Source organism: Pipistrellus hanaki (genome assembly GCF_964339955.1).
Source record: "Pipistrellus hanaki genome assembly, chromosome: 5".
NCBI classification, from domain to species: domain Eukaryota; kingdom Metazoa; phylum Chordata; class Mammalia; order Chiroptera; family Vespertilionidae; genus Pipistrellus; species Pipistrellus hanaki.
This window is the reverse complement of record NC_140507.1, coordinates 68248614-68275260: the sequence shown is the minus strand read 5'-3', so window position 1 is coordinate 68275260 and position 26647 is coordinate 68248614. Positions and strand designations below refer to the sequence as shown.

The following is a 26647-nucleotide window of genomic DNA, read 5'->3' as shown; positions in this document are numbered from 1 at the left end:
TTGTTTTGTTGTTGTTGTTGTTTTGGGGGGGGGTTGTTTGTTTGTTTTGGGGACTGATTTAGATAATTACTTTTAAAAGTCTGCCCAGTCTTTTATCATGTGAGTATACCATAATTTAATCTTTTGATGGGCTTTTGCCCTTTTCCTTTACTACCTGGACAGCACTAAAATCTAGTGGGCTCAGTGTTTGTTCTGTACGATATGACTGAGAGAGATCCAATACTGAAAGTAACAGAACTGATATAGTCTATTTTTTCTTTAAAATTTTTCCTCAAATTCTCTTTGTTTTGAGTAGTATAGTACTGATGTGAAGAATCCACATAAAAATGTTTTATTTTGTTGACATGAAAATCAGTTTTGATTACATGGTGGAAAACTGTTTTCTTCACTCTTGTTTAAAAATAATGTAATATCTGAATCTGGATTTGTGATAAAGGCATTGCTAAAGACAGCCAACGTTAAATAATTTGCATTCTTTGAACGAGCATGGAGTGCTAGCTGCCAGCACCTGCTTCACATAGATCGTCAATCCATTGGAAAACGGTTGTGTGAATTATTTGAGAATGTAATCACTTAGGTTTTGGGAAACTGAATTTCACCCTTTGGAAATGAAAGGTGGTTCCAATCAGAGAACCTTGCTTCACAGCCCAACTTGTCTTTTAACAAAACTTCCCTCCCCCATATCCGTAAGTTTTCTTCTAACGTAGTTTTTTTTTTTTTTTTTTTTTTTTTTTTTTTAAGTATGAAACTCTAGGGGCTTGCTTTTAATGAGTTCAATATAATCTCTTGCTTCTCATGTTAGGGTGTGTGATTACTTCATGATAACCACTCTTCCTGTTGTGCATTATAGCTTTAAACAGGTTGTCACAGGTGGTATTCAGTACTATCCAGTTACCATAAGTAATTCCTTGGGAGAGTTAAGATACTGTTAACCCTCTCTGATAGCTGACTGGTCCTTTAGAAAGTGCCTTATGGACATATAAGACAGTTTCATCTTTCCTATTATTCTTTGCTTTGCCAGATGTATGTTAAATTATTCATTTTTGGAATAGCTATAATGTCCAGAAGGAGCAAGTGATTCTCATACAAGTCAGTTTTAGGCATGCTTTTTACTTTCACATGTGGAAGTTTTCCCCATTTCTAATTAATTGCTGTCAAGAGCTTCTTACTTATAGCTGAAAACTACTGCTTTATATTCGGTTCAGTTTTTTGAAAAGTCTGTGTTTGAAGACTGTCTTTATCACTTGAGATTTCTTAAGAGGTCATATTGCAGCAGAAGTCTAAAAGTCTTCCAATTCTTAGTTATCTGTACTAATGGTAACGAATCTGAAATGCCTAAATGAATTAACAAATAAGCCAGAAACTTTATTGAAGAGAGTATTTTCAATTACCTCTTTTTTCCCCAGCCCCTAACTCTTTTATCAATATCAGTAATTAGTAGCAAAACTTTCTAGCTTGATTTTTTTCTTCTTCTTAATATCTATTAAAAGTTCTAATATTCTAAACCAGGATTGGGGTGGAGGTGGTGGTGGTTGGAGGAGCACAAATCTAATCAATTTCTGATAAATAACTATTACTCGGAATCTCATATTTATCGACCAGGTTAAGAGATTAATTTTAGAGACCACTTTCAAATCTTGGTTAATAAAGTGCTGACCTCTAGTAGGTAATTCTGAGTATACCCTACACGTTTAGCCAGCTTTTACCAAGAAGCCCAATATAAGAGTTGTTCAAGATGCAGCTTTCTTATAAAAAAGAGAATAAAAAAACCTAGAACCAAGAGAACCCTCCTTCAGTTCCCTGCTACTTCATTACTTGCAACAGCTGTTTCTCTTTCTACATAGGCATCAGTCAGAGCCGGATCTCTCACTGGCTGTTGCAGCAGGGATCAGACCTGAGTGAGCAGAAGAAAAGGGCATTTTACCGATGGTATCAACTTGAGAAGACAAACCCTGGTAAATATCATTTCCTTTTTCTCATTGTATATGAAATGAGACATATGTAATTAATTGCTTTATTGAATCCATGTGCTGCCTTGTCTTCACCATGGTAGTTTCAGACTTTACTGTTTTACTTTTAACCCAAAGAACACTCTTAACTGCAAAACCTAAGCCCTATTGTACCAATTTTTAATTTAGTGTCTATTATCATCTAAGGTTTGTTTCCAGTTTTTTTGATATTTCTAACCAGAGTTTGAAGGAAAAGTCATGGTTGTCAGTGGGCTATTTTCTTTTGCTCAACTATAGGTACACATAAGATTCCATGTCTAGTTTTTTGTGGGTTTTTTTTTTAATCTTGTTTTAGTTAGTAGTATCAACATACTTTCACTTACTCCATGCTATTCCTTATCCAATGATCTCTGCTTGTGGTTTTCTATTTTTAATTCTAATTACCTGGGTGGTAAGTGTGTCTTTGGACTTAGGGGGAAGCTGTCCAGATGACTTTGGGAGCAGCAATAGGTTGGAAAGTAGAATAAAATTTTAAGGAAAAATTTTGATCACAGAAACCTTTGTGTCTGAGGTTGCCAGGGATAGGCAAATTCTAGTACAGGATACTCTTAACAAGTGGTATATGGCCGAGACCGGTTTGGCTCAATGGATAGAGCATCAGCTTGGGGACTGAGGGGTCCCGGGTTCGATTCCGGTCAAGGGCATGTACCTTGGTTGTGGGCATATCCCCAGTAGGGGGTGTGCAAGAGGCAGCTGATAGATATCTCTCTCTCTCTCTCTCTCTCTCTCTCTCTCTCTCTCTCTCTCCCCCTTCCTCTCTGTACAAAATCAATAAAATATATATTTTTTTTAAAAAGGAAAATACATCTTTAATTAAAAAAAAACAAGTGGTATATGAAGTAAAACCTAAAGTTGTATGACAGACTGTCTCAGACTACACAGACTGATGGCAGTGAGCCCAATCTTCAAGTTGACCTTGTGATTGAATTGTCTTCTGTAATATTACAGCATTAAAGCCTTTGCTTACATACTGAATTACCAGTTGTAATATTGCATATCGAAGACTCTTACCTAATAATAGCATTGGCCCTGAGGCAGAAATAAAGAATGTTATAGAGACTTATTTTTCTGTGGCTGTGGTAAGATATTTTTCAGAGATCACATTCTTGACCTGAAAAGCTCAGGCAGGCCAAAACAGAAGAGACCATATTAACCTCTCTGCACTGAATTTTTTATCTACCTGACACCCAGTTTCTATTTTGAAATGTTTCAATGTACAGAAAAGTTGAAAGATCAACACAGTGAATATCTGTTCACCCTCTTCTTAGATACAGTAATTATTAACATTTTGCTACATTTGCTTTATTCTTATAAAATAAATTAAAACTTACATATTCATCTCCAAAACTTACATATTCATCTCAAAAAAAAAAAGTAATTGCTTATATAACACAGTTCCTATGATCACATCTAAGAAAATTAATAATAATTTGCTGGAGCTGATCAGCAGTCCCTGAACGACAGATGAACAGACTACTCTGACACAGTTTGACTGTGGGGGAGAGGGCTAAGGGACAGCCCAGTGGAAGAAGCCAGGCAGCCTCGATTGCATGCCTCCTTAGGCTTTTATTGGAATTTTTATCTTTAGATACAATCATTAGGGTGAGTAATCTTGGGAGGACACGTGTGTTTACATTGTCCTCTAGGCAAGGACATTCAGGGATTAAGCATAGGATTCCAGTAAACACTGGGGGTCTGAACATGCTCAGACTTGTTTGGAAAGGTCAGGGAATAATTAGGGGTGCTGCCTTCGACACTCCCCAAGTCTCCCCTAAGTCGGATTTCCGATAAACAGGGCAGGCATCTTTCACATAATTCCCTTTTCTCAGAATATCCTCCTTACAACTTTCCAACCAAGTCTCTTATGCTGCCCAACAATAAATCCTTAATATCATCTAATATCCAATCCATATTTACATTTCTCTAAATGTTATAAGAATGTCTTTGGTAGCTTTTTAAAAATTGAATAGTATCTGATTTAGGTTGATAAGTTGGAATTTGTTATGTGTTTTAAGACTCTTAAATCTACTCTATCTTTTCATGACAAACTTTTTAAATCATTTAATATTATAATGTTTCGTATTCTGGATTTTTAGTTTTCTCTTATTGTCAATGAACTAATCTCTCTAAGTATTTCCTATAAATTGGAATTTAGGATTAGAGGCTTGATTAGATTAGGTTAAACATTTTTGGCAAGAATACTTCATAGATTATTTAGGGAGGGCATGCGTTAATGTCTGCAATTTACTTTGAAATGCATCAAAGTCAAATGGATAGGAAGATGATAAAGAAATGTGATAAAGTTAGTATGCACTGTGTTGTAAAATACTAGATGGTATGAGTACAGATTTTTGCCATGAATTCTTATATTGTGCTGTATGTTTGAAAATTTTCACAATAAAACATTGGGGCAAAATGCTTTTTAAGTAATGTTTACCTCAATTTACCTACAACCTGCCAGAAGTGTATACTTAGCATTATTTGTATGCTAAGTTTGATCATTTGTTAAAAGTAGTGATCACCAGGTCTTGTTACAGTTTATAAATAATCTATAGGGTGTAATCTTGCCACTGGATGACTCTCCTCTTCGACTATTTGCCACTAGTCTTAGCATTCTTTGATGATGCTCCTCTGAATCAGTTGCTCCAATGGAGATAGCAGATTGGTGGTAGTCTAACATTCCTTCAGCATTTATTAGCTGGCAGTTTTTCTGCAAAGGAATTTCATTTTTAAATATTTTTCTAATGATTTCTAGACACAACAAACCTCTCAAAATAATGTCTCTTGTTATGTCATTAGTTAAATGTTCTAAATTAGCACATTTCAGTAGAAATATAATGCAAATGACATGTGCAATTTTTAATTATCTAATAACCACATTTTAAAAGGTGAGAAGAAATAGCTAAACTTAATATATTTTATTTAAGAAATGTATGTTATTATTCAGCATTTAATCTTTTTTTTTTCTTTGTACTGATTCTTTGAAATACAATATATGTATTACACTTAAAGCACCTATGACCAATCAGCCACATTTCAAGTGTTGAATAGCCCCAGGGGCTAGTGTCTACCGTATAGGTCACCACAGCAGCACTTCAATCTCAGCTTACAGCCATCTTTCCAAAGATAGCACTTCTCCCATAATTCACAGCAGATCAAATCACATGAAGAGAGTCAGAGCTTGGCACTTGTCTGTTTAATTAATAGAGCTGGCTGGCTGGTGGCAAGGGTTCAGCTAAGTAAATAAGGAACTGTGCTTTCGGGTTTCATGACCTGGTCACGTTGCAGAAATTGGTTACCAGGACGCACCAGAAATTGTCAGGATGTTCCAAAATAAAGAATTTGGAGGGCAAATACTAGTCATTTGTGTCAGGTAGTCCAGCGTTTTTCAACCACTGTTCCGCGGCACACTAGTGTGCCGCGAGATGTTGCCTGGTGTGCCGTAGGTGCAGACAAGACAAGAATTTTATAATTTTTCACTATTTTGTTTACTTAATATTACATAATAAAGTAATTATAAAATACTTTCTTTGTGTTTATTTGATTCCTATTCAAGAGAATTACTTTATATATAGTCAATATAGGCACAGAGTTAAATTTTTTAACATTTTCTAATGGTGGTGTGCCTCGTGATTTTTTTCATGAAACAAGTGTGCCTTTGCCCAAAAAAGGTTGAAAAACACTGAGGTAGTCGGCCTCCTTAAGAGAAGAGATTTTTGTCAGTTGTATTTGGCACTTAGAACAATGCCTAATGTATAATCTTATCACAGTTGGTAGTGCTAAATTTCCACACTAAGATTCAGGGCTGGGCTCCAGTCCCAAGCAGGAACTTGGATATCAGGAAAACAAATTCATTAAAAACAGGAAGGGGAGACCAAGGTACAACATTTTTGCTGTTGATCTGATACCACTTCCCACTGCAGAATACTGTTGTTGGAATTCATATTTTAGCACCGAGGTGGATATTATGTTCTTCTGAAAATTATGTTTTATTTTTAATCTTAGTTCCTATTTCAGTCTATGTTTGAACCAGAGCTAGGTTCACCCATCAGCAGGAAATTGGAGAAAATTGGAACTAAGGCTAGTTGCAATTGGTTTTCATTGCATAAACCAATTGGATGTTAGCAATTAAAATTTAATTTTAAAGGTTTTATTTGTATTTCAGTCTATATTATAAAAGCTAATATGCTATGGAATTCTTTCTAGATAAGTGCAGTTTTATTTTTTGTTCAATTACAGTTGACATACAATATGATGTTAATTTCAGGTATATACTGCAGTGATTAGACATTATATAACTTACTAAGTGATCATCCAATATATCTCGTACCCATTTGACACCATACATAGTTATCATAATACTAGGGGTCCAGTGAATTTGTGCACCTTGAAGAAACTGTGGGCAGAGAGGCTGTGGTGGGCACGGGGCAGGTCTTGGCCCATCCTCTGTGCTCTCACCCGGCCCCTCCTGCTGTGGCCCCCAGTCCTCTGTCTGCTGGCAGCCCCACTCTCACTGCCACTACCATGAGCTGACAGCGCTAGCCCTGCTCGCATCCGTTGATGGCACAGAGTAACTGGGCTGACACCAGCAGCAGGTGCAAGCGAATGGTGGCTGCCAGCCCCAATCGCCCCTCAGGAGCAGGAGGAGGTGGAGAAGCCCTTAGGGGTGATGGGGCTGGCGCCAGCAGCAGGTGTGAGCACTGGGTAGACTGTGGTGCGTGGGAGCAAAGAATTTTCAGTAAACACCAGAGGCTCACCCCAATGACCATGACCAGTGCCCCACCCTGGACTGGTACCCCCTCTCACCTGCTCCACCATCCCACTGCCCATCATGTTCCATGCTCTGCTGCCAATGCCCACCATGTTCCACTTGCATCCCCTCCTGGTCAGCGCACATCATAACAACTGATTGTTTGGTGGTTCTGCCATTCAATCTAATTAGCCTTTCATTATATAGGATTATTGACTGTGTTCCCTATGCTGTGCTTTACATCTCTATGACTATTCTGTTACTGCCTATTTGTATTTCTTAATCCCTTCACCTTTTCACCTAACCCACTCCTATCTGGCAAACATCAAAATGTTCTCTGTATCTCTGAGTCTGTTTCTGTTCTCCTTGTTCATTTATTTTGTTTTTTAGATTCAATTGCCATTTTATCATTCATATTTTTTATTTATTGCCATTTCATCATGCATATTTTTTATCTTCTTCACTTCTTCTCCCCTTTAACATTTCAGTTAATACCAACTAGGTGGTGACGACTCCTTTAGCTTTTTCTTGTCTGTGAAGCTCTTTATTTGTCCTTTAATTCTAAATGATAGTCTTTTTAGGTCCTTGCTTTTCATCACTATGAATATTTCTTGTCAATCCCTTCTGATCTGTAAAGTTTCTGTTGAGAAATCAGCTGACAGCCTAATGGGAGCTCTTTGGTAGGTAACCAACTGCTTTTCTCTTACTGCTTTTAAGATTCTTTGTCTTTAACCTTTTGTATTTTACTTGTGTCTTGGTGTGGGCCTCTTTGGGTTTATCTTGTTTGGGGCTCTCTGCACTTCTTGAACTTCTATGTCTATTTTCTTTACCAGGTTAGAAAAGTTTTCCATCATCATTTTTTAAAATAGGTTTTCAGTTTCTTGCTCTCTCTCTTCTACCCCCCATGATACAAATATTGGTATGCTTGAAGTTGTCCCAGAGGCTCCTTACATTATCTTCACTTTGGGGAATTGTGGGGTTTTTTCCTTTTTCTCTCTTTTTTTTTTGGGGGGGGGGGAGGGGGGCCGCACAAGAGGTTGGTTGTGCTGTTCTGAATAGGTGTTTTTTGCTTCCTTACATTACAAATTGCTGTTTTGGTTCTCAGCTTCAGCTACTCTACTATTGGTTCCCTATAAATTATTCTTTTTAAATATATATTTTTTTCTTATTTTTAGAGAGAGAGGAAGGGAGAGGGAGAGAAAGAGAAACATTGATATGAGAGTGAAACATTGATCTGCTGCCTCCTACATGCCACCTACCAAGGATTGAGCCCACAACTTGGGCATGTGCCCTGACTGGAATCAAACAGGCAACTTCTCAGTGACGATGATGTTCAACTAACTGAGCCATGCTGGCCACGGGTGTAAATTATTCATTTTAGTTAGTGTATCCTTCATTTCTGACTGGTTCTTTTTTATGGTTTCTATGTCCTTTTGTATACTATTGAGGTTCTAAATTCATCTACTCTTACCCTACGTTCATTGAGCATACTTATAACCAGTGTTTTTTAATACTGCAGTAAATACCTTATCTTTATTTAGTTTAATTCTTTTTCTGGAGTTTTGTTCTGTTCTCTCATTTGGGACATGTTTCTTTGTCCCCTCATTTTGGCAGCCTCCCTGTGTTTGTTTCATTGTATTAGGTAGAGTTACTATGTCTCTTGGACTTGGTAGAGTGGCCTAATATAGTAGGTGTCCTGTAGAGTCCAGTGGCACAGCTTCCCCATTCACCTGAGCTGTGCATCCACACTCCCACCCAGTCCTCCCATCCCATGTAGGCTGTGTACACCCTTGTGTTGTAGTTAAGCTTTGGTTGCTCTTGGCATGTCCGTTGGAGGAATTCACCCCAAGGCCCATTGGCTTTGACTACTGTGAACAAGCAGCTGTACAGGGGACACCCCACAGACCAGGACTGACTTCTGTGGTTCTCTGGTGATGCTGAGTCCTCCCCTTGAGTGTGTCATTTGTGGAAGTGGTTGAATGGTGCTTTGACATGGTCTGAAGCTGTCTACAGGGTGTGATAGCTCTAGGGCCTCCCAGAAGGTACAGGCCAAGGTCAGCCAGGCAGTCCTTGTTCTACCTGGGCTATCCAGCTTGAGCTACAAAGCTATCTGCAGATGGCTGCTATTTGTGCTGGGCTTGGAGGTGCCCAGGAGAGGTCAAGCTATGAACCATGGCCGGCTGCTACTAGTGCCTGGCCTGGGGCCACTTAGCAAGAAGTGCGGAGCCCACCAACACCAGATGCTGCTTATGTGAGAAATTTAATAAAAATTTGAGGCATGAGCCAAGACAGGCCAACTATTTGGGAAAGTCACTGGAAACAGCTTGGGTGGGCAGGATAGTTGGTGGAGTGGGGTATTGGAATCACTTGGGTAGGGCAAACAGTGGTGGAGGCTCAAATATGGTGCCTGCCTACTGGCTCTGTGGGTGGGGGTGGGGGAAGCTCAGAAAAGGAACAGAGGCTCTGCCAACACTTCTGTCTGGGAGAAAGTTGCCCTTCCAGCTCTTTCTCTGATGCTAGACACTTCAGTTCCTCCCAGTGTGTCCCTCTCAGTTATTGAGCTGCTGTCCCAGAGCTAGAACTCCAAAGGAGTAAGTCTGGGTAAGTCCGTCCATGGGTCCTATAAGAGGAACTGCCTGGGACTCCAGCAGCATCCCTGTCACTCAACCACAATACCCGTTGGTTTTTACAGCCAAAAGTTATGGGGAGTTCTCTTCCCAGCACTGGAAACCTGAGCTGGGGAGCCACCGGTGGGGCCGGGACCCCCTGCTCCTCAGAGGGGAACTCCACAGCAGAGATATCCTTCCCCGATGTTTATCCACCATGTGGAACCAACCAGTCTGTGGCTCCATCCCTCCTACCAATCTTGATGTGGTTTCTTCTTTATGTCCTTACTTGTAGGGCTTCCGTTCAGTTAGATTTCAGGCAGTTCTCAATGATGATTGTTCTGTAGTTTAGTTGTATTTTTGATGTGATTATGGGACGAGGCAAGTACCATGTTTAGCTATGCCACCACCTTGGACTTTAACTTTTATTTTAGCTAAAGAGTTATTATTTCTTCTTATTCCATGGACACTTTGAAACTATTATGTTTGGATAAGATGAATTGAAATTATATTAGCACCTAAGAATGTCATATTCACTGTCTAGTAAGTTGTTGCTTATAATATGTCAGAATCTTCTCTGCAGGCAGATGATTAGAATCTGTCTATATGTTCCTAGTTGAGAACTGGTTAAATAAATTTGGTATATTGGAATCCTGTGGAAGCTATATCTATTTTTTAAAAGTTGGCTTTATAGGAATTGGATTTAAATGTGATAATATTAAATTTATAAGTGAATACAATAAGATATAACACGATGAATATAGCATTTTAAATAAATTAATTTGCTTTGTTAATCTGCATTTAAAATATTTTTTAAAAATGAGAACCTATGTTCACATGGTATAGAGTATAGACCTACTTTTGTGAAGCTATTTGGTAAAAAGATAAAAATAAAATAAAAAGATGTCAGTGATTTTTATTAGTAGGTCCTTCTTTTATTTCATAAATTTTTCTCTAGGCAGGATTGATAGCTCATCCAAAGAAATGTAAATGGTACCATTCCTTTGCATATATATTCTGATTAAAAATTTCAGAATGAAAAAGTACTTTGTCTCATTTAGGAATATTTAAACACTTACAAACATACAAAAATGTTTGTTTATTCTATTCCTGGGCTCAGAATATTTCTCTCTGTATGCCTTGATTGAAGTTCTCTTTTTCAGCCTCTTCACTCTGGATCCATTTGGATAAGGCTTTTTGTTGTTGGTAGTGAGTTTTGTGTTTTTCTATTTTGTTTTTGGTGGGTGTTTTTTTTGTGTGTGTGTTCTTTTTCTGTGTTTTATTTATTTATTTATTTTTTGGTGTGTGTGTGTGTGTGTGTGTGTGTGTGTGTGTGTTTCTTTGTTTGTTTCTAAGGTGGATTAAGCAAGAAAAAAAATAAGAGGATGGGTATTTAGGTTATTACTGACAGTCCAGTACATATATAGTGTAGCTCTCCATCCAATAAACAGAATCATCATCAGAATTTCCCAGCATAACCTAAAGGCTGCCAAGGCATATTAGTAAGATAGTCTGATAAAAAACATTTTGTTTCTTATGAAAACATTTATAAGAAAATGCCTTTTAAAAAAAAAAGTGAGTATTAAGTTCAGCATGGTTGACATCAAAAGCCCCTTTATTTAATTCAATTAGGCTCTACAGTCTTTTCCCTTGTCTAATTTAAACATTACTAGAGCAGACAGGGTTTGCTGAGTTCCTCTTGGCTTATGGCACAGATTCTGCATATTTCTAAACTAAACAATTAAATGAAGTTTGCCAGAGGCTTATGCAGCGAGCATAAGAAGTAAAGTTGGCAAACAGAGGTAATTCCTCCTCCCTGCACTGCTGCAGAGTGTCAGAGCCTCAGGGGAGTCGTGTGTGACCGTGTGACGTGGAGAAGATGATGAATTACTTACGGAGAAGCTAGCTTTTATGAGCCAAGTAGTGATGACATGCTGATAGTTATTCTTTTATTAGCTGATTGGTGAAGGCACACCCTGAAATAAACCTGAGAAGAAAATTATATACAAAGAAAACATTTATCAAAAGTTTCAAACCCATCCACAAATTAGGAAGAGGTGTTTTTTTCCCCCTCTTAGGTTTAGAGTTGCTATATAAATGTGCAAAATTTTGTCGTAATGGGAGCCCAAATATAAAGTGAAAAATTTTTTTTTCTGTAAAGAAAATAGATAACACACTTCCTCTAAAGAGGGGAAAAGTGGGTTGTTTAGAAAAAAAAAACAAAAAACAGAACTCATATTTTTTTTTCAAATGGGTTTTAAGTCTTATATATGCATTGTTCCTGCAGTCTAGTATCTTTGTATTTTTCTGTCAAAGTCAATAATTTTTAACACATTTTTAGTTATTCATTGCTCTCTATCAATTTTGACTAAAGCAAGATGAACCAAATTTTCTGAAACAAAATTCTGTTTATTCGAGTGTTTCCAGAATGCTTCTTGTGCTATTTTAAATGCTGTTACATTGAAAAAAGAAAAGGGACCGAGAAAAAAAGCCTTCAACCAAAAGTAAAGTAATGATATTGTTTCAAAAGAAGTATGTTTACAAATTTGAAATTATTCAGAATTTTCTACTTTCTTTTCAAAAATTACCTTGATTTCTTTTCTTTTTTTTTTAATATACTTTTATTGATTTCAGAGAGAAAGTAAGATGGAGAGGGAGATAGAAACATCAATGATGAAAGAGAATCATTGACTGGTTGCCTCCTGCACGCCTCCTATGGGGATCAAGCCTGTAACCCAGGCATGTGCCCTTGACCAGTATTGAACCTAAGACCCTTCAGTCTGCAGGCTGATGTGCTAGCCACTCAGCCAAACTAGTTAGGGCACTTTTAAAGTAATCAGGCCACTATTCACTTTTCTTTTTTTCTCCTCCTTGCTTCTCTCTCCCTTTCTTTTACTTCCTGACCAATTTTATGTTATCTAAACTTTTTATAATATTCATTGGACAACACTGAATATTATAAAAAAAAAAACAACAACATTAAGTTATATTACCAATAAACCCCAATACCAGGGAAGAACCATTATTATTAGTTGCCTTATTTTCTCCAATCTAATAAGTTAAGAGTATTTGTATTCTTTGATTTATTTGTACCCATTTATCACTCTGCTTACCTAAGAAAGCATGCCATAAATATAGATGTGGCCCACTACCTGGAATTCCCTGACCTATTCCCCGTCCTCCACCCACTGAAGCTCCGAATCTCTCTATTCTTTATCAGAGTCAGGACTTGGATGAGAGGACCCACTACTGCCTTACCAGTCTGTTTCTACCTCTGCCTTGATCAACCATGATAACAGCTTGGCTCTATTTTGGACCTTTTATGATGCCTGTAGAACTAAATTTACATAGTCTACTTAGATAAATTCCAGCGCCATTGTCAGACTGTAATTTGTTTGCATTCAGAAAAGTACCAAAATAAAGATTTTTAAACTCTCCGGCACCATAGTTCCTTCTTACACCTAAACTTTGTTAACTTTGAATTAGACCTAGAACTAATTGCCAAGATATCTTGGCAGCATGGAATCCTTTTTCTTGAACTGTCTAAAAAAGGATTTCAGTTTAGAGTTTCACAGTGTGTAGGTCAGGAATTTTTTAAACCAGGGATCAGCAGTAAGCTCTTCCTGTAAAAGGCCAGAGAGTAAATATGTTAAGCTTTGTAGGCTATGTGGTCTCTGTCACAGCTATTCAGCTCTGCCATTGTAGTGCAAAATAAGAAAGGACAGTGTGTATTTGAATGAGTATGGCTGTGTTCAAATAAAACTTTAGTTAAACAATAGCAACACATAGTTTGCCCTATATTTTAAGTCATGAATCTCTAAACCATTGTATGATGGCATACTTGTCCATTACAGGAAGAAGTTAAAGGTGTTTACAAAAATGAAACAACTATAAAAATATTTGGAATGATGCAAAGTGAATTGACCATAAATGAACATATTGACAGATATGAATACATAAAAATTAGGACCACAAAGCATACCATCCTACATAATAAAGAGCTAATATGCTAATTAGGTCAAACAGCAGAATGACCATCTGGACGATCTTCCTACCTTCCAGGGTGCGAGGGCTGAGCCCCTTGCATGAATTTCTTGTATTGGGCCTCTAGTTATTAAAGATAAAAGATGAATGACAAACTGGGGGGAAAATAGTTGCAACTTATATATGACTTTGTACACACCAATAAGTTGAATAACAAAAGAAAAAAGGACATAAGATATAAACTCAAAAGAAAAGGTGCATAATGGCTATGGTAAACAGGAAAACATGGTCGTTCTTACTAATAGTAAAATCTGTATTAAAGAGAAATTTTTGCCTGGTAAGTTTATAAATGTGAATAATTAGTAATACTTATAATACTCAGTGTATCAAGGAAAATGGGGAAATAAACTGAAGAATTACCCCACCAACTAGCAGCCGGAAATAACAAACATTGTCTCACAATTTTTGTGGGTCAGGAATTCAGGCATGGCTTAGCCAGGATGGTGTGGCTCAGCATTCTCATTAGGTTGTAGTTGAGTTGTCTGCGGGGGCCACAGTCACTGGAGTTGCACAGTGAGTGTTGGCAGACCCTAGTTCCTTTCTGTCTGCTGGCCAGAGATATCAGAGCCACATGGGCCTCACCATTGGCTCCCTGAATGTCCTTACAGTATGGCAGCTAGTTTCCCTGAGCCAGTGATCCAAGAGACAGGCAACCAAGACAGATTCCACAGTGCATTCTCTAATCTAACATTGGAAGTCACATACTATCACAGACTAATTCTGGTACGGTGAGGGGGGGGGGGGGGGAACTACACAGCAGGGTGAAGCAGGGATCCTTGGGAACCACTTTAGAGGGTCACTACCATTTGGCTTGTATTGGGACTAAGTAATGCTGAGGGCTTTATTTCTGTCCAGCTGGGTTCTACATTTGTCTGCACGGTATGTCCTGTAGCTAGAATGGCTTTTCTTCTCAAATGTCTGGCACCTGGATACATTTGGCAGGAGCACCTCGGGGTTGGCTGGGCATCTTTCACTCTACCTGGCTAGCTTGTTCTTCTTTATAACATTGTGGTCTCAGGTTAATCATACTTAGGTGGCAGCTGGTTCGCTAAGAGCCAGCATCAAGGAGATCTAGTTAAGAACTGAAAAGCTTCTTATGACCCAGCCTTGAATTGTTTTCATTTTCTGATGCCAAAATGTCCCAGGACCAGCCCAGATCAAGCGCATGATTACCAGGAGCTGGGACTTACTGTGAAAGACCATCTTTAGAACCTATCCCAAGAAGTTATGCGTAAGAGATGATGCTGGCTTGTTCTAAAGTAGTAGCAATAAAAGTAATACAAATTGGTTTGATTCTGGATATATTTTGAAGATAAAATTGACAGAATTTGCCTTTGGATTGGATATATAGTATGTGGGAGAAATAGAGAAGTCAAATATGAATCTTAGATTTTAGAGCTAAGCAATTTGAAGAATGGTGATGCCATTTACTCCAATCAGAAAGACATAAGAGCAACAAGTTTGGAGAGGGAAATCAGGACTGGGCATCTGTATAAGAGAATGCATATGATCTTATAACCCTTAAGGAGAAATCTAAATATGTGATATGTAGAAATACTACCTATGGTACTAATTACAAGGTATAATAAATAAAGTATGATTTATTTATGGAAAAAGAAATACATAATTATTAATATGTGCAATATTGTTATTCCACATAATTCTAAGCAGTTCTAAACTATTTTTCTAGGGCTATATTGAGTTTAGATTTTATTCCATAGTCAGAGGGAATAACCTTTTTGCAGGTTTTGATCAGCAGAGTGATATGATCATAATTATGCTTGGGAAGATGAATTTCACAGTGTAAAGAATGAAAGAATAGTGGGAGAATAGGAACTACAGTCAATAATATAATAATTATGTCTGGTGTCAGATGGGTATTATAAAGTATATTATTTTCTAACTACTTTGATGGATATATGAAACTAATACAAAATAATATTGAATGTAAACTGTAATTGGAAAAAAAAATTAAGAAAGGTAGAACAATGGGAGAGCCAGGGAGTGAATTCTATGATAGCATACCAAGTTACATTTATATTCTTTGAATGAAGTCTATGAAGTCAAGGATAATGTTGCTTTTTTTGGTTTGTTTTATTCATTGCTTCTAGCCTAGAACAAGCCATGTAAAAAGGGTTTGGTAAATGAATGAAGGAATGAATACATGCATTATCACCAGTTCAGGCTATTTGAGAAAAGGTTAGTCTGAATTAGTATAGTATCTCAATTATAAATATTTTTTTCATGTGTTTTAATTATATGACAGAAGTAACAGAAAATGGGATTTAGCATTAACAGGTAGTAGACCTATGGAGATTTGATTTCGTCAGTACACTAAAACATATGAAATATCATCCTATTTTCTTTTATGCTATATGTATGTGACTTAGAGTTTACAAAAATTAGGATTATTTTAAATTCAGCTCCTTCCTGCATATATACTTTTAGGGCTCCATTTTCTCAATATCAAAAAAGTCCTTTGAATGGTAAAGAAAATTTCTGAACATAGATGGGAATTGTTCAAAAAGATTAAAACTTTCAAATAGGAATTTCAAGAGATTTTTCAGAGGAAGGTAGTCTGATTGTCACTGGGCTAAATATCATACTTATTCTCCAAAAGAGATAGATTTTGAGTTTTGTTTCAATAAAATGACACAAAGATAAAAGACAACTGACAAACCGGGAGGAAAAAGGACATAAAATAATTAATGATGACTTTTTAAGGAAGAGTTTTTGTTTCTTTAGATTTTTATTTTGGTCAAAGAATTTCTATTTCTAAAAAATATATAAATATCAGCGTTGACTGGTTTGGCTCATTGGATAGAGCGTTGGCCTGTGGACTGAATGATCCCAGGTTCGATTTCGATCAAGGGCATGTACCTTTGTTGCGGGCACATCCCCAGTAGGGGGTATGCAGAAGGCAGCTGATCAATGATTCTAATTGATGTTTCTAACTCTCCGTCCCTCTCCCTTCTTCTCCTCTGTAAAAAAATCAATAAAATATGTTAATATAACCTGTAAGTTTCAATGAAGATGCAAAAGTTTATTACTGTTGATTTCATGATATATGTATCACATTGGTTTTAATAAATTAGAAGATATTTGCTAAAAAATACCTTATTTATTTCAGGGGCTACGCTAAGTATGAGACCGGCCCCCATTCCAATAGAAGACCCAGAATGGAGACAAACGCCTCCCCCAGTCTCTGCTACATCTGGCACCTTCAGATTACGACGAGGTAGTCGATTTACCTGGAGAAAAGAGTGTCTCGCTGTAATGGAAAGGTACAGATCTCCTTTTCCTATGAGCAGTTTTCCAAAGAAAAACACTTTGGATAGATTTGGACAATTTTCATTTCAAACAAGTGATTTCGGATTTAGGTTCTATCTCTAAAAGTATTTTGGAATAGTATAAATGTTGTATTATTGAAATAATATGTTCTCACCTTTGAGAATTCATAAAACTGGAGTTAACATCTATAAATATAATTTAAGAGAGTCCTTAGTAACTTAAGAAACTTTAAAAGAAATTTTTTAAATTTAGATTTATATGTTATATTTTAGAAAATCTCTTTGCTGTCTTATTTTCATATCTCTCCCCTGATATCTTCCAGAAGTTTGGATTATTTGGGTGCTCCTGCATTGGGATCCTCTCATTGTATCAATTCCTTTAGAATTATGAAGTGGCCTTCCTTGTCTCTTGTTATGGTCTTCACTTTGAGATCTATTTTGTCAAATATAAGTATTGCTGTCCCAGCTATTTTTTCATTTCCATTTGCCCAAAAGATATTTTTCCATCTCTTCACTTTCAGTCTGTATGAGACCTTTGTTCTGAAGTGGGTCTCTTATAGACAGTGTATATATGGGTTATGTTTTCTTATCCATTCAGTCACTTGATGTCTTTTGATTGGAGCATTTAATCCATTTATGTTTAATGTGGTTATTGATAGGTATTTGCTTGTAGTCATTTCTATTTTTTATGCCTGTGTTCCTTCCTCCCTTTCTATTTCTTTTTACAGAATTCCCTTTAGCATTTTTTGCATTGCTGGCTTAGTAGTGATAAACTCCCTAATTTTATTTTATTTTAATTAATTAATTAATTTTTTTGTCTGTGGAGCTTCTGATTTCCCCCTTCAATTTGGATTGATAGCCTTGCTGGGTAGAGTATTCTTGTATTCAGTCCTTTTCTTTGCATCACTTTGTATATTCTTCATTCCATTACCTTCTGGATTGATGTGTTTTTGTTGAGAAATCATTTGCTAATCTGATGGGGGATCCTTTGTAGGAAACTCTGTTTCTCTCTTGCAGCCTTTAAGATTTTCTCTTGTTGTTAACATTTGCCATTGTAATTATGGCATGTCTTAGTGTGAGTCTTTTGTGGCTCATCTTGCTTGGGACTCTCTGTACTTGTGTGATTTTTTATTCCCCATATGAGGGAAGTTTTCTGTCATTATTTCTTCAGATATATTGTCATCCATGCCTGCTCTTCTTGTCCTTCTGGCACTCCTATTATATATATGTTACTTCATTTCATGTTGTCCCAAAGCACACTTAGGCTCTTCTCTTGCTTTTTAATTTTTTTCTTTAGTTGCTATTCGGATTGGGCTTGTTTCTCTACCTTATCTTCTAACTCACTAAATCAGTCCTCTGCTTCTTCTGGACTATTATTGAAACCTTCCATCACGTTTTTGATTGTAGCTATATAACATTTGATTTCTTCTGAATTTTGCATATATTGTTGATTTTCTCATCCATCCACTTTATGAATTGTATGACCATTAGTCTGAATTCTTTTTCTGACATATTGCATGCCTCCACTTTACTTATTTTCTTTCTTGGTGATTCCTCTTTTTCTTTCCTTTGAGGATTGTTTCATTGTCTCCCCATTTTTGCAATCACCAGAAGGTCCAAACACCAAGTTGTGGGGGTCTGAGCTGTGTGCGGCAGGAGCATCACACCACCTGAGTGTCACTGAAGAGCTGAGACACCAAGACGTGTGGCTGCTATGGTTGGCGGGAGCTACACAGGCTGAGAATCAGAGTTCCCGCATACCTGCGCTGAGGATCAGAGTCACAGATGCTCAGTGAGGTCTTGTCCATGCGCTGAGAATTAGGGTCCCTGTACGCGCACACTGAGAAACAGAGTCCCTGTGTGTGTGCCTGGGAATCAGAGTCCTTGGGACTTAAGAGAGAATCAGAGTCTCTGGCACTTATTGTGGTCTTGAGCGCTCTCTGAGAATCAGGGTCCCCATGCATGCATGACAAAAAACAGAGTCCCTGTGCGCACAGGCCGAGAATCAAAGTCACTGGTGTTCAGTGTGATCTTCAGCGCATGCACTGCTAATCAAAGTCCCTGGCCTGCTAGGGGGATGGGGCTGCACAGCCACCCGGTGTTGGCAGGAGACGCGTTCGTGTGCCACCAGTCACACAGGCCCTATGTCGCTGCCGCGGATAAGCAGGGAAGGGAATGCACTCTTAACTCACAGAAACTCATCCTGTGTCTGGAGTCTCAGTGTCTCTGGGTGTGCAGCTGTGGTAGCAGACCTTTGTCCAGAGTGGCTGTAGGGTCCTGGTTTGTATCTGAGGCCAGTATGGGTGGTGGTGAGGTAAGAATCCTAGTCACAGCAGTTCTGTCCTTCAAGATGGTGTGGTTCCTGTGCCAGCACCGGCTGCTCAGGCGTGTTTGCAGTGGCAGTGGGATCTCGCAGTCAAAGACTGCCTGGTCCACCAGCCCCCGAAAGTCCTTCAGGATCTAACTGTTTCTAGCTCACACACACACACTCCAGACACATCTACACACATCCCCTTTGTTCCCTCACTTTCTTATACTCTCTCCCTGCTGTCTTGCCATTTTACTCCTAGTATGTGTTCTTTTAATTATCTTACTGCATTCAGTCTGCTAATATTTTGCTGAGGATTTTTGCATCTACTGGTATGCTCATCAAGGATATTGGCTTATAATTTACTAGAGGCCTGGTGCACGAAATTCATGCACAAGAGTGTGTCCCTCAGCCCAGCCTGCACCCTCTTCAGTCTGAGAACAATCCAGGACTGCTGGCTCCCAATTGCTTGCCTACCTGCCTTCCTGATTGCCCCTAACCGCTTCTGCCTGCCAGCCTGATCACCTCCTAACCACTCCTCTGCCAGCCTGTTTGCTCCTAACTGCCCTCTCCTGCAAGCCTGGTCCCTCCCAACTGCCCTTCCCTGAAGACTTGGTCCCTAACCCCAGATGCTCTACCCTGCAGGCCTGGTCCCTTCCAACTGCCCTTCCCTGCTGGCTATCTTGTGGTGGCCATCTTGTGTCCACATAGGGGCAGTCATCTTTGACCACATGGGGGCAGCCATCTTGTTTGTTGGAGTGATGGTCAATCGGCATATTGTTCTTTTATTAGATAGGATAGAGGCCTAGTGCACAGGTGGAGGCCAAGTGGTTTGCCCTGAAGGGTGTACCTGATATGGATAAGGGTACCCTTGGGGTGTGGGGCAACCTGTGGTGGTTTGCAGGCTGGCCACACCCCCTGGTGACCCAGACGGAAGCCCTGGTATCTGAGGTTTACTTATCTTCTATAATTGAAACTTTGTAGCCTAGAGCAGAGCCAAGCCTTCTGCTTGCTCCATGATGGCAGCCATTTCTCTTGGGATTTATGTATGTTCTGTAATTGAAACTTTGTAGCCTTAAGCAGAGGCCTGAGCTGGTGGTGGGGGGGGTATACAGAAAGTTTGGCTTCCTTCATTGCTGGGAGCAACACTAGCCTCCCGTTCTTCCCAGCTCTGTGGGCCATTTCTGTTTGAATTTCTGTAACTTCTCTCATTGAAATTTGGTAGCCTTGAGTGGAGGCCTAGGCTGGCAAGCCCAGGTGGGAAGCTTGGCTTCCTCCATTGCCTGGGAAACCCAAATCTTCCTCCTGCTGTCTGTGGCTGTAGCCATCTTGGTTGGGTTTATTTGCATATTTGCACCTGCTTGGCTGGTGGGCAATGGCTAGTGGGTGTAGCAGGTTAATTTGCATATTACTCTTATTATATAGGATTTTTTTATAATCTCTTTGTCTGGTTTTGGCATCACTGTAATACAGGGAGGCCACTGAGATTTAACTGTCTTTGGTAAGTAGTTTGGCCTAAATATGCTTAGTCCCTAAGGATATAAATACTTTTTCTTTTGCTTTGATTTGGTAATTAATTCTCTGACTAGAGCAGTAAGACCTGATCCATAGTAGGTACTCAGTACTTTTTTTTTTTTAATCCTCACCCGAGGACATTTTTTTCCATTGACTTCTAGAGAGAATGGAAGGGAGAAAGGGAAGGGAGAGAGAGTCAAAGAGAACATTGATGTGATAGAGACACATTGATCAGTTGCCTCCTGAATGCACCCCAATCTGAGAGAACCTGCAACTTGGGTATGTACCCTTAACTGAGAATAGAACCTGCAACCCTTAGGTCTGAGGGCCAATGCTCTTAACTACTGAGCATACCAGCCAGGGTGGTACTCAGTACTTCTTAAAGCTGAATTGACCTTGAATTCAGTTTTCCCATATGAAGTGGTATAAATTAATTAAATATGATTATGAAATGTTCAATATATTTAGGCCAAATCTATAGTAGAATTATCCTTTTAGTCTCCTGCTTATAAGTAATGTTTACAGGATTTTGTTTTGCTGGAGAGTCTTATCTTTTACAATAATAAAAGCATAATATGCTATTAGACCAGACATCCTTCTGGACAAAGCTGGGGCTGCGAGGGAAGCCCGGGTCCGGTGCCAGAGGGAAGCCAGGGGAAGGAAAGCCTACTCGTGCATGAATTTCGTGCTTTGGGCCTCTAATATGTAATAAAGGTAATAATTTTCCATTAGAAATTTTTACTTCCTAAAATTAAAGTGAAGAAAAAGAGAATCTATTAAGCAGAGGTAAAACCAAATGAATTTTTATATTGAGATTTCTCAATAATTTCAGTAATAAAAAAGAATGAAATTGCAAGTATAAAACTAAGTTTAGCTTCTAGCTGATATAGAATACATAATTACATTGAGAGAGCTTCATGTGTTGTTTTTTCCAATTGTCTCATCTGACCAGCGAATGGCATATTGGGAAGTGCATTTGACTCAGAGCCAGAAGACCTAAAATCTGTTTTGGGCTTTGCTATTAACCCAGCTGTGTAACTTTGTGTAGGTTACAAACCCTTGAGCTGTAGCTTCCTCATCTGTAAAATGAAGTTTTTCAGTAGTTAATAGTGAATTATATGTCATCTAAGACTTTACCATCTCTCTTCCTGCCTACTTCCTGATTATTTCCCAGCTCATTAAATCACTACGTGAAAGAGGGGGAGATTTAAAATGCTGACATTAAGAGTTTGCTTAAGGGAAAGGTTGAATCCAGTAGCCAAAATAAGATTATAGGTTATCATTGATGTTATCATCTGTTCCTTTCCTCACTCTCTAGAGTAAAAGCCATTTATTGAATAAAATGAATCCTTATATGCTTGATTAATGCATATTGTCCTAGAGATCTGACATTTATAATCTGATTTATTTTTCTCATCGAGAAACTTTATTCTTTAAATCTTTTTCTTCAGAACTTAACCATATAACAGATGTGAATTTAAATAATAATCATCTAACTGGTTTGCAATGTTGTACATATTTCTCTGCCTAGAAAAATAAGTTTTCATATTAGTTTCTAATTGGTATATGTTCTAATTGTGCTCCTGCCTCAGTTATTTAAATTTTTTTTAACATACCAATATACATTTATCACATGTCAATCTAAGGAAGGGTTAATTTAAAATTTGGCAACATTAATACCAATAGGTGATATTCCTAGTGCATTTTCATAATTGAATGGCAAAGGCTTTGCAGTACTTTTTATTTCCAAGGCAACAAAAACTAGCCATAGTATCACAGTGATTAAATTTCAGTGAAAAAGATATTGAGCACCTCACTCTACATAAGACTTCATTTAATCTTAATTTCCATTTTTTAACATTAATTTTAATTGGTAAGTGTCTTTAATTCAGGAATTGGTTATCTTTGGTTTAATTTTATATTACATGGTATAACCAGGAAGAATGTATGTTGCAAAAATGCAAAAAACTTTTCCAAAAAGCAGTCATAGAGAAGGTCACAGTATGAATTTTATCTGTGAAAATGGGACTTTTTATTTTCTAACATGAAATATAAATCCCCTAGCCTCAGAACAATGCATGATGTTTTTTCCTAGACTGAATGGGTGAATAAATACATATGCACAAACTGTAAAGCCAGCAAAGTACTACCCTTACTCACATATATTAGTGTAAGTAAAATATTCTATTCCTCACACTGTACACCAAGATAAAGGAATCAAAATGAATTTTTTTTAAAAAGTGAATCCATATAAATAATAGAAGAAAACGCTAGTGATTTTTCCATGTCCTGGAAATGGAGAAATTTTTCCTAACTATAACTCAAAAATCTAAAAGCACTAAGGTTAAAGGGGGCTGCTAAATTTCATTTTATAAATTAAAAGAAAAATTCGGGGAACCATGATCAAAGTTAAAAAAAAGAAAAAAATTTGAAAAACTATTTGCCACTTATAATTATCCCTGATATATAAAAGAACTGTTAAAAGGGAGAGAAGACCTAAAACTCTATAGAAAATGGACTAAAGATATCTGCAGAAAAACAAATGAAAATGGTCCTTAAGCATATGAAAAGATGTTCAGTTTAACTCATGGTAAGAGAACTTCAAATTCAAATTATACTGAGATGTCATTCTTTTCCTATCACATAGGCAAAAATCCAAAAGTTCCACAACATTTTCTTTGATTGGGCGGTAGAGACATGGGCACTCTCATACATGGCTTGTGAAAATGCACAATGGCACAACTTTGTGGAGAGGAATTAGACAATATCAGAGAAAATAACCCATGGGTTTGCCCTTGACTCAACATCCCCACATCTAGAGAATTAGCCCAAATATACATTGGCAAAAACATGAAAAGGTAGCAGCCCTGGTTTCTCCTTTTCTAATAAGGCAATCAAGGCTTTACAAGATTGAGTAAATTCCCAGGGCCACAAACCTAATAAGTGGCTCACTACTAACCATAGATTTGAGCTCTACTTATTAACTAAAGAGGAGTGTTCTTTTTATTTGGGAGTATGCAGATTGTTTTTAATATATGGCTTCGGCCTTTGTTAACTCTGAAGTCTGATGCCACTAGATTAACGTGTTGCAACCTTCTGCTTGAGAGCATATGTAGATTGTAATGGGGGAAAGATGAAACAAAAATGGCAAAACGATTCATAATTGTTGAAGCTGGCACAACAATTCATGGCAAAACAAGGTGACTCATGGGCTTATTACACTTTGAAGGTTTTATATTTCCCATAATTAAAAAGATTTTTGTTGTCATTGTTTAAAGAGGACCTGACTAGATTTTAATGAGTAAATTAGATTTAGATAATTGACCAATATTTATTCATTGAGCCATTTATTTATAGAACATTTATCTGCTTATATGCTATCACTGAGCTAAGCTTACCTCAAGTAGTAGTTTACATATTCACAAGAGGAAAAAAGCATCTATATCATATGTCAGAAATATCTGCACGTGCAAATAATGTAAGTGTGACTTTTATTCAGCAAGCCTGTGTCCCTTTGTTACTTACTAGGTGTGAGGTAAAGTGCTAAGGATGGAGAGAATACATGTTAGAAGGCCTGAAAAGTCTTTAGGGTGTATCATCAGAAGTTTTGGATGCTTTGTGGCCTAGGAGCAAAGCTACTTTTAGTAGGGTAGCTTTAACTATTAGTTAAGAATAGTTAAAGATTTTTGTTGTCATTGAGCTATTTATTTATAGAACATTTTGTTATTCATTGAGCCATTTATTTATAGCTCAATGGGGTAACGTTTAATAGCACCACATGAGTTTCAAGTGTACGTGTCTATGATGCTCACCTGCATATTGCATTGTGTACCCACCACCCAAAGTCAAATCTTCTGTTGTCATATTTTTGGCCCTCTTTACTTCCTCCCCACCCGCTTCCCTCTGGTAACCACCATACTGTTGTCTGTATCTTTCAGTTTCAGGTTTATGTCCCACATATGAATGAAATCATATGGTTCTTAGCTTTTTCTGACTTATTTCACTTAGCATAATATTCTCAAGGCCCATCTTCTGATGTACTCTTTCCTTTTTAACCACTCAGAGTTTTGGGCTGGATAGTCTTTTAGCTTTGGAAACGGTTATGTCTCTGGAGTGCTGGCTATATGAGTGGGCACAAAGTGTGAGATCTGGCTATTGTACCTATGCTGGTCTCAAGACAGAAAGATAAAAGAAACACTTAAATCTCCTTATACAGGTTCTCAGTTCCAATTAAGCAAGATAGAAAGAAGCAACAACTTAAAAAGGGCTTTAACTAGATACAGGAATAAATCTAAGAGCACCTAGCTGCGCAGGCAAAAGCAACAGAAGATAATGGTTAAGAGTACCGCTTGGAGCCAGGTTTGTGTGTATGGGTAATTTATTGCACTTATTTTTCATCAAAGTAGTTGAATGATAAGTCTGTGTTTTCAGCCAAATGAATACGTCTGTGTGTGTTTGTAATTAAAGCTGTTGCATGTTTTATTTTATATTTTTATCAGTATACCCGTAATATCTGTATTTTTTATTCCTTCGATTCTTTTCTGTTCATCTTCAGTGAACAATATAAAACAGAATCACTACTAAAGCCCATGAAATTATAAAGAAAACAGTTTTTGTTGTTGCTTTTACCTTTGTCAATCTTCAAAACAACTTTAAACGTTAACCCAAAATATTCTCCTGTTACCTCCTCCAACAGGCAAAGAATCAGTATTAAAAATTGCAGCTAGAGAGTGTCCCTTCCGCCCAGATTTATAAATAGTTTTTTTAGGATAAAAGTACCTCTTCACAAAGAAAAATTGCATCACAACTGTGATATTGTAACAAACCAAAATTAAATCATAGCTTTAAATTTGGTATCACTGCTGTTGACCTGACAAATATACAGTCTGAATATCTCATCTGAATTAGAGACATGGGTCTAGTGCACAGATGCATTTTATGTGTGTTTATACATCCTGGGAGAATCAACATAGAAGAAACAGATTAGTTTGTAGAGTGTTTCTAGAATGTTGCTTGAGGTTTCTGTAATTTAATTCTCTTGGTATTTTCTGCATCTTGGAATTCTTCCCAGGACAGTTTATTAGTACTTGGATTTTGGTTTCAGCCTCTTTCCTTTCTCCTTTTTACTTTTAATGTTTTCAGTGAATACTTGGACTGTGAAGGTTAAGAAAACCAATAGTTCCAGAAACTAAATTCTATATTTAACTGCAGACTGGGTGTGGTTCAGACAACTGCAATGCAAGCTTGCTAGTGTTTTGCCAGTCATCAAAACCCTGACCTGCAGGGAACATTTCGTTTCCTGGTCTTCTGACTCTAAAATGTGCTGAATATGATGATGTGGTGATATATGGTTACCACTTTTGTGGGTGTAAATAAAATATAGACAAAAGAGTTGCATAGTTCAAACTTGAAGTCACTCTGGAAGATGTTTCTTTTGTGGTGTTCTATAATAATCTCTGAATGATATTAATATTAACCTGCCCTGGTTTCATGGTGCTGCTTCTTATAATTCTTTTATCTTTTTAAAAAACTATTGTTCTTTTTATTTTAGAGACAGAGGAAGGGAGAGGGAGAGAAAGGAGAAACATTGAACGGTTGCCCTCCCATATGTGCCCCAACTGGAAATCCAACCTGCAACCCTTTGGTGTAAGGGGTGATGCTCCAACTCACTGAGCCAACCGTGAGGGGCCTTTTATTACCTTTAATTACCGTTAATTACCACTGAGCAATTAAAACATTTTTATACAAGAAGTTTTCCCATTTCATGAAATCACGTTTTCTTTTAATGCTTTGTCCTTGGTTTGCTTGTTATTTGTTAGTTTGATAAAATGATGTTAATTATCATAAAAATAGAGAAGTAACTTTTTTTTCTAGTAAGATTTACCCTCCTTTAAAAAAAAAAAGGAAAAGAAAAGAACACTGTCTCTTGAAGAGAATCCTGTTACTTTGTAAAATAGAGAAATAATTACTTCTTCCTTAGCAGTATTCTTTTTTTATTATTATTATTGATTTTTTTTACAGAGAGGAAGGGAAAGGGATAGAGAGTTAGAAACATCAATGAGAGAGAATCATCGATCAGCTGCCTCTTGCACACCCCCTTACTGGGGATGTGCCGCAACCAAGAT

At 37.6% G+C, this 26647-nt stretch overlaps 1 protein-coding gene across 12 annotated transcripts in view; it reads left to right on the top strand.

Annotated features, from left to right (window-relative positions):
• Window positions 1-26647, top strand: part of HMBOX1 (homeobox containing 1) — a 162472-nt gene that overhangs the window by 100351 nt on the left and 35474 nt on the right. For all 12 annotated transcript variants that reach the window (XM_084886441.1, XM_084886438.1, XM_084886440.1 and 9 more), the window contains 2 exons: window positions 1845-1955; window positions 16540-16693. In XM_084886441.1, the coding sequence (XP_084742567.1) occupies window positions 1845-1955; window positions 16540-16693 (265 nt within the window). The remainder of the gene's footprint in view (window positions 1-1844; window positions 1956-16539; window positions 16694-26647) is intronic.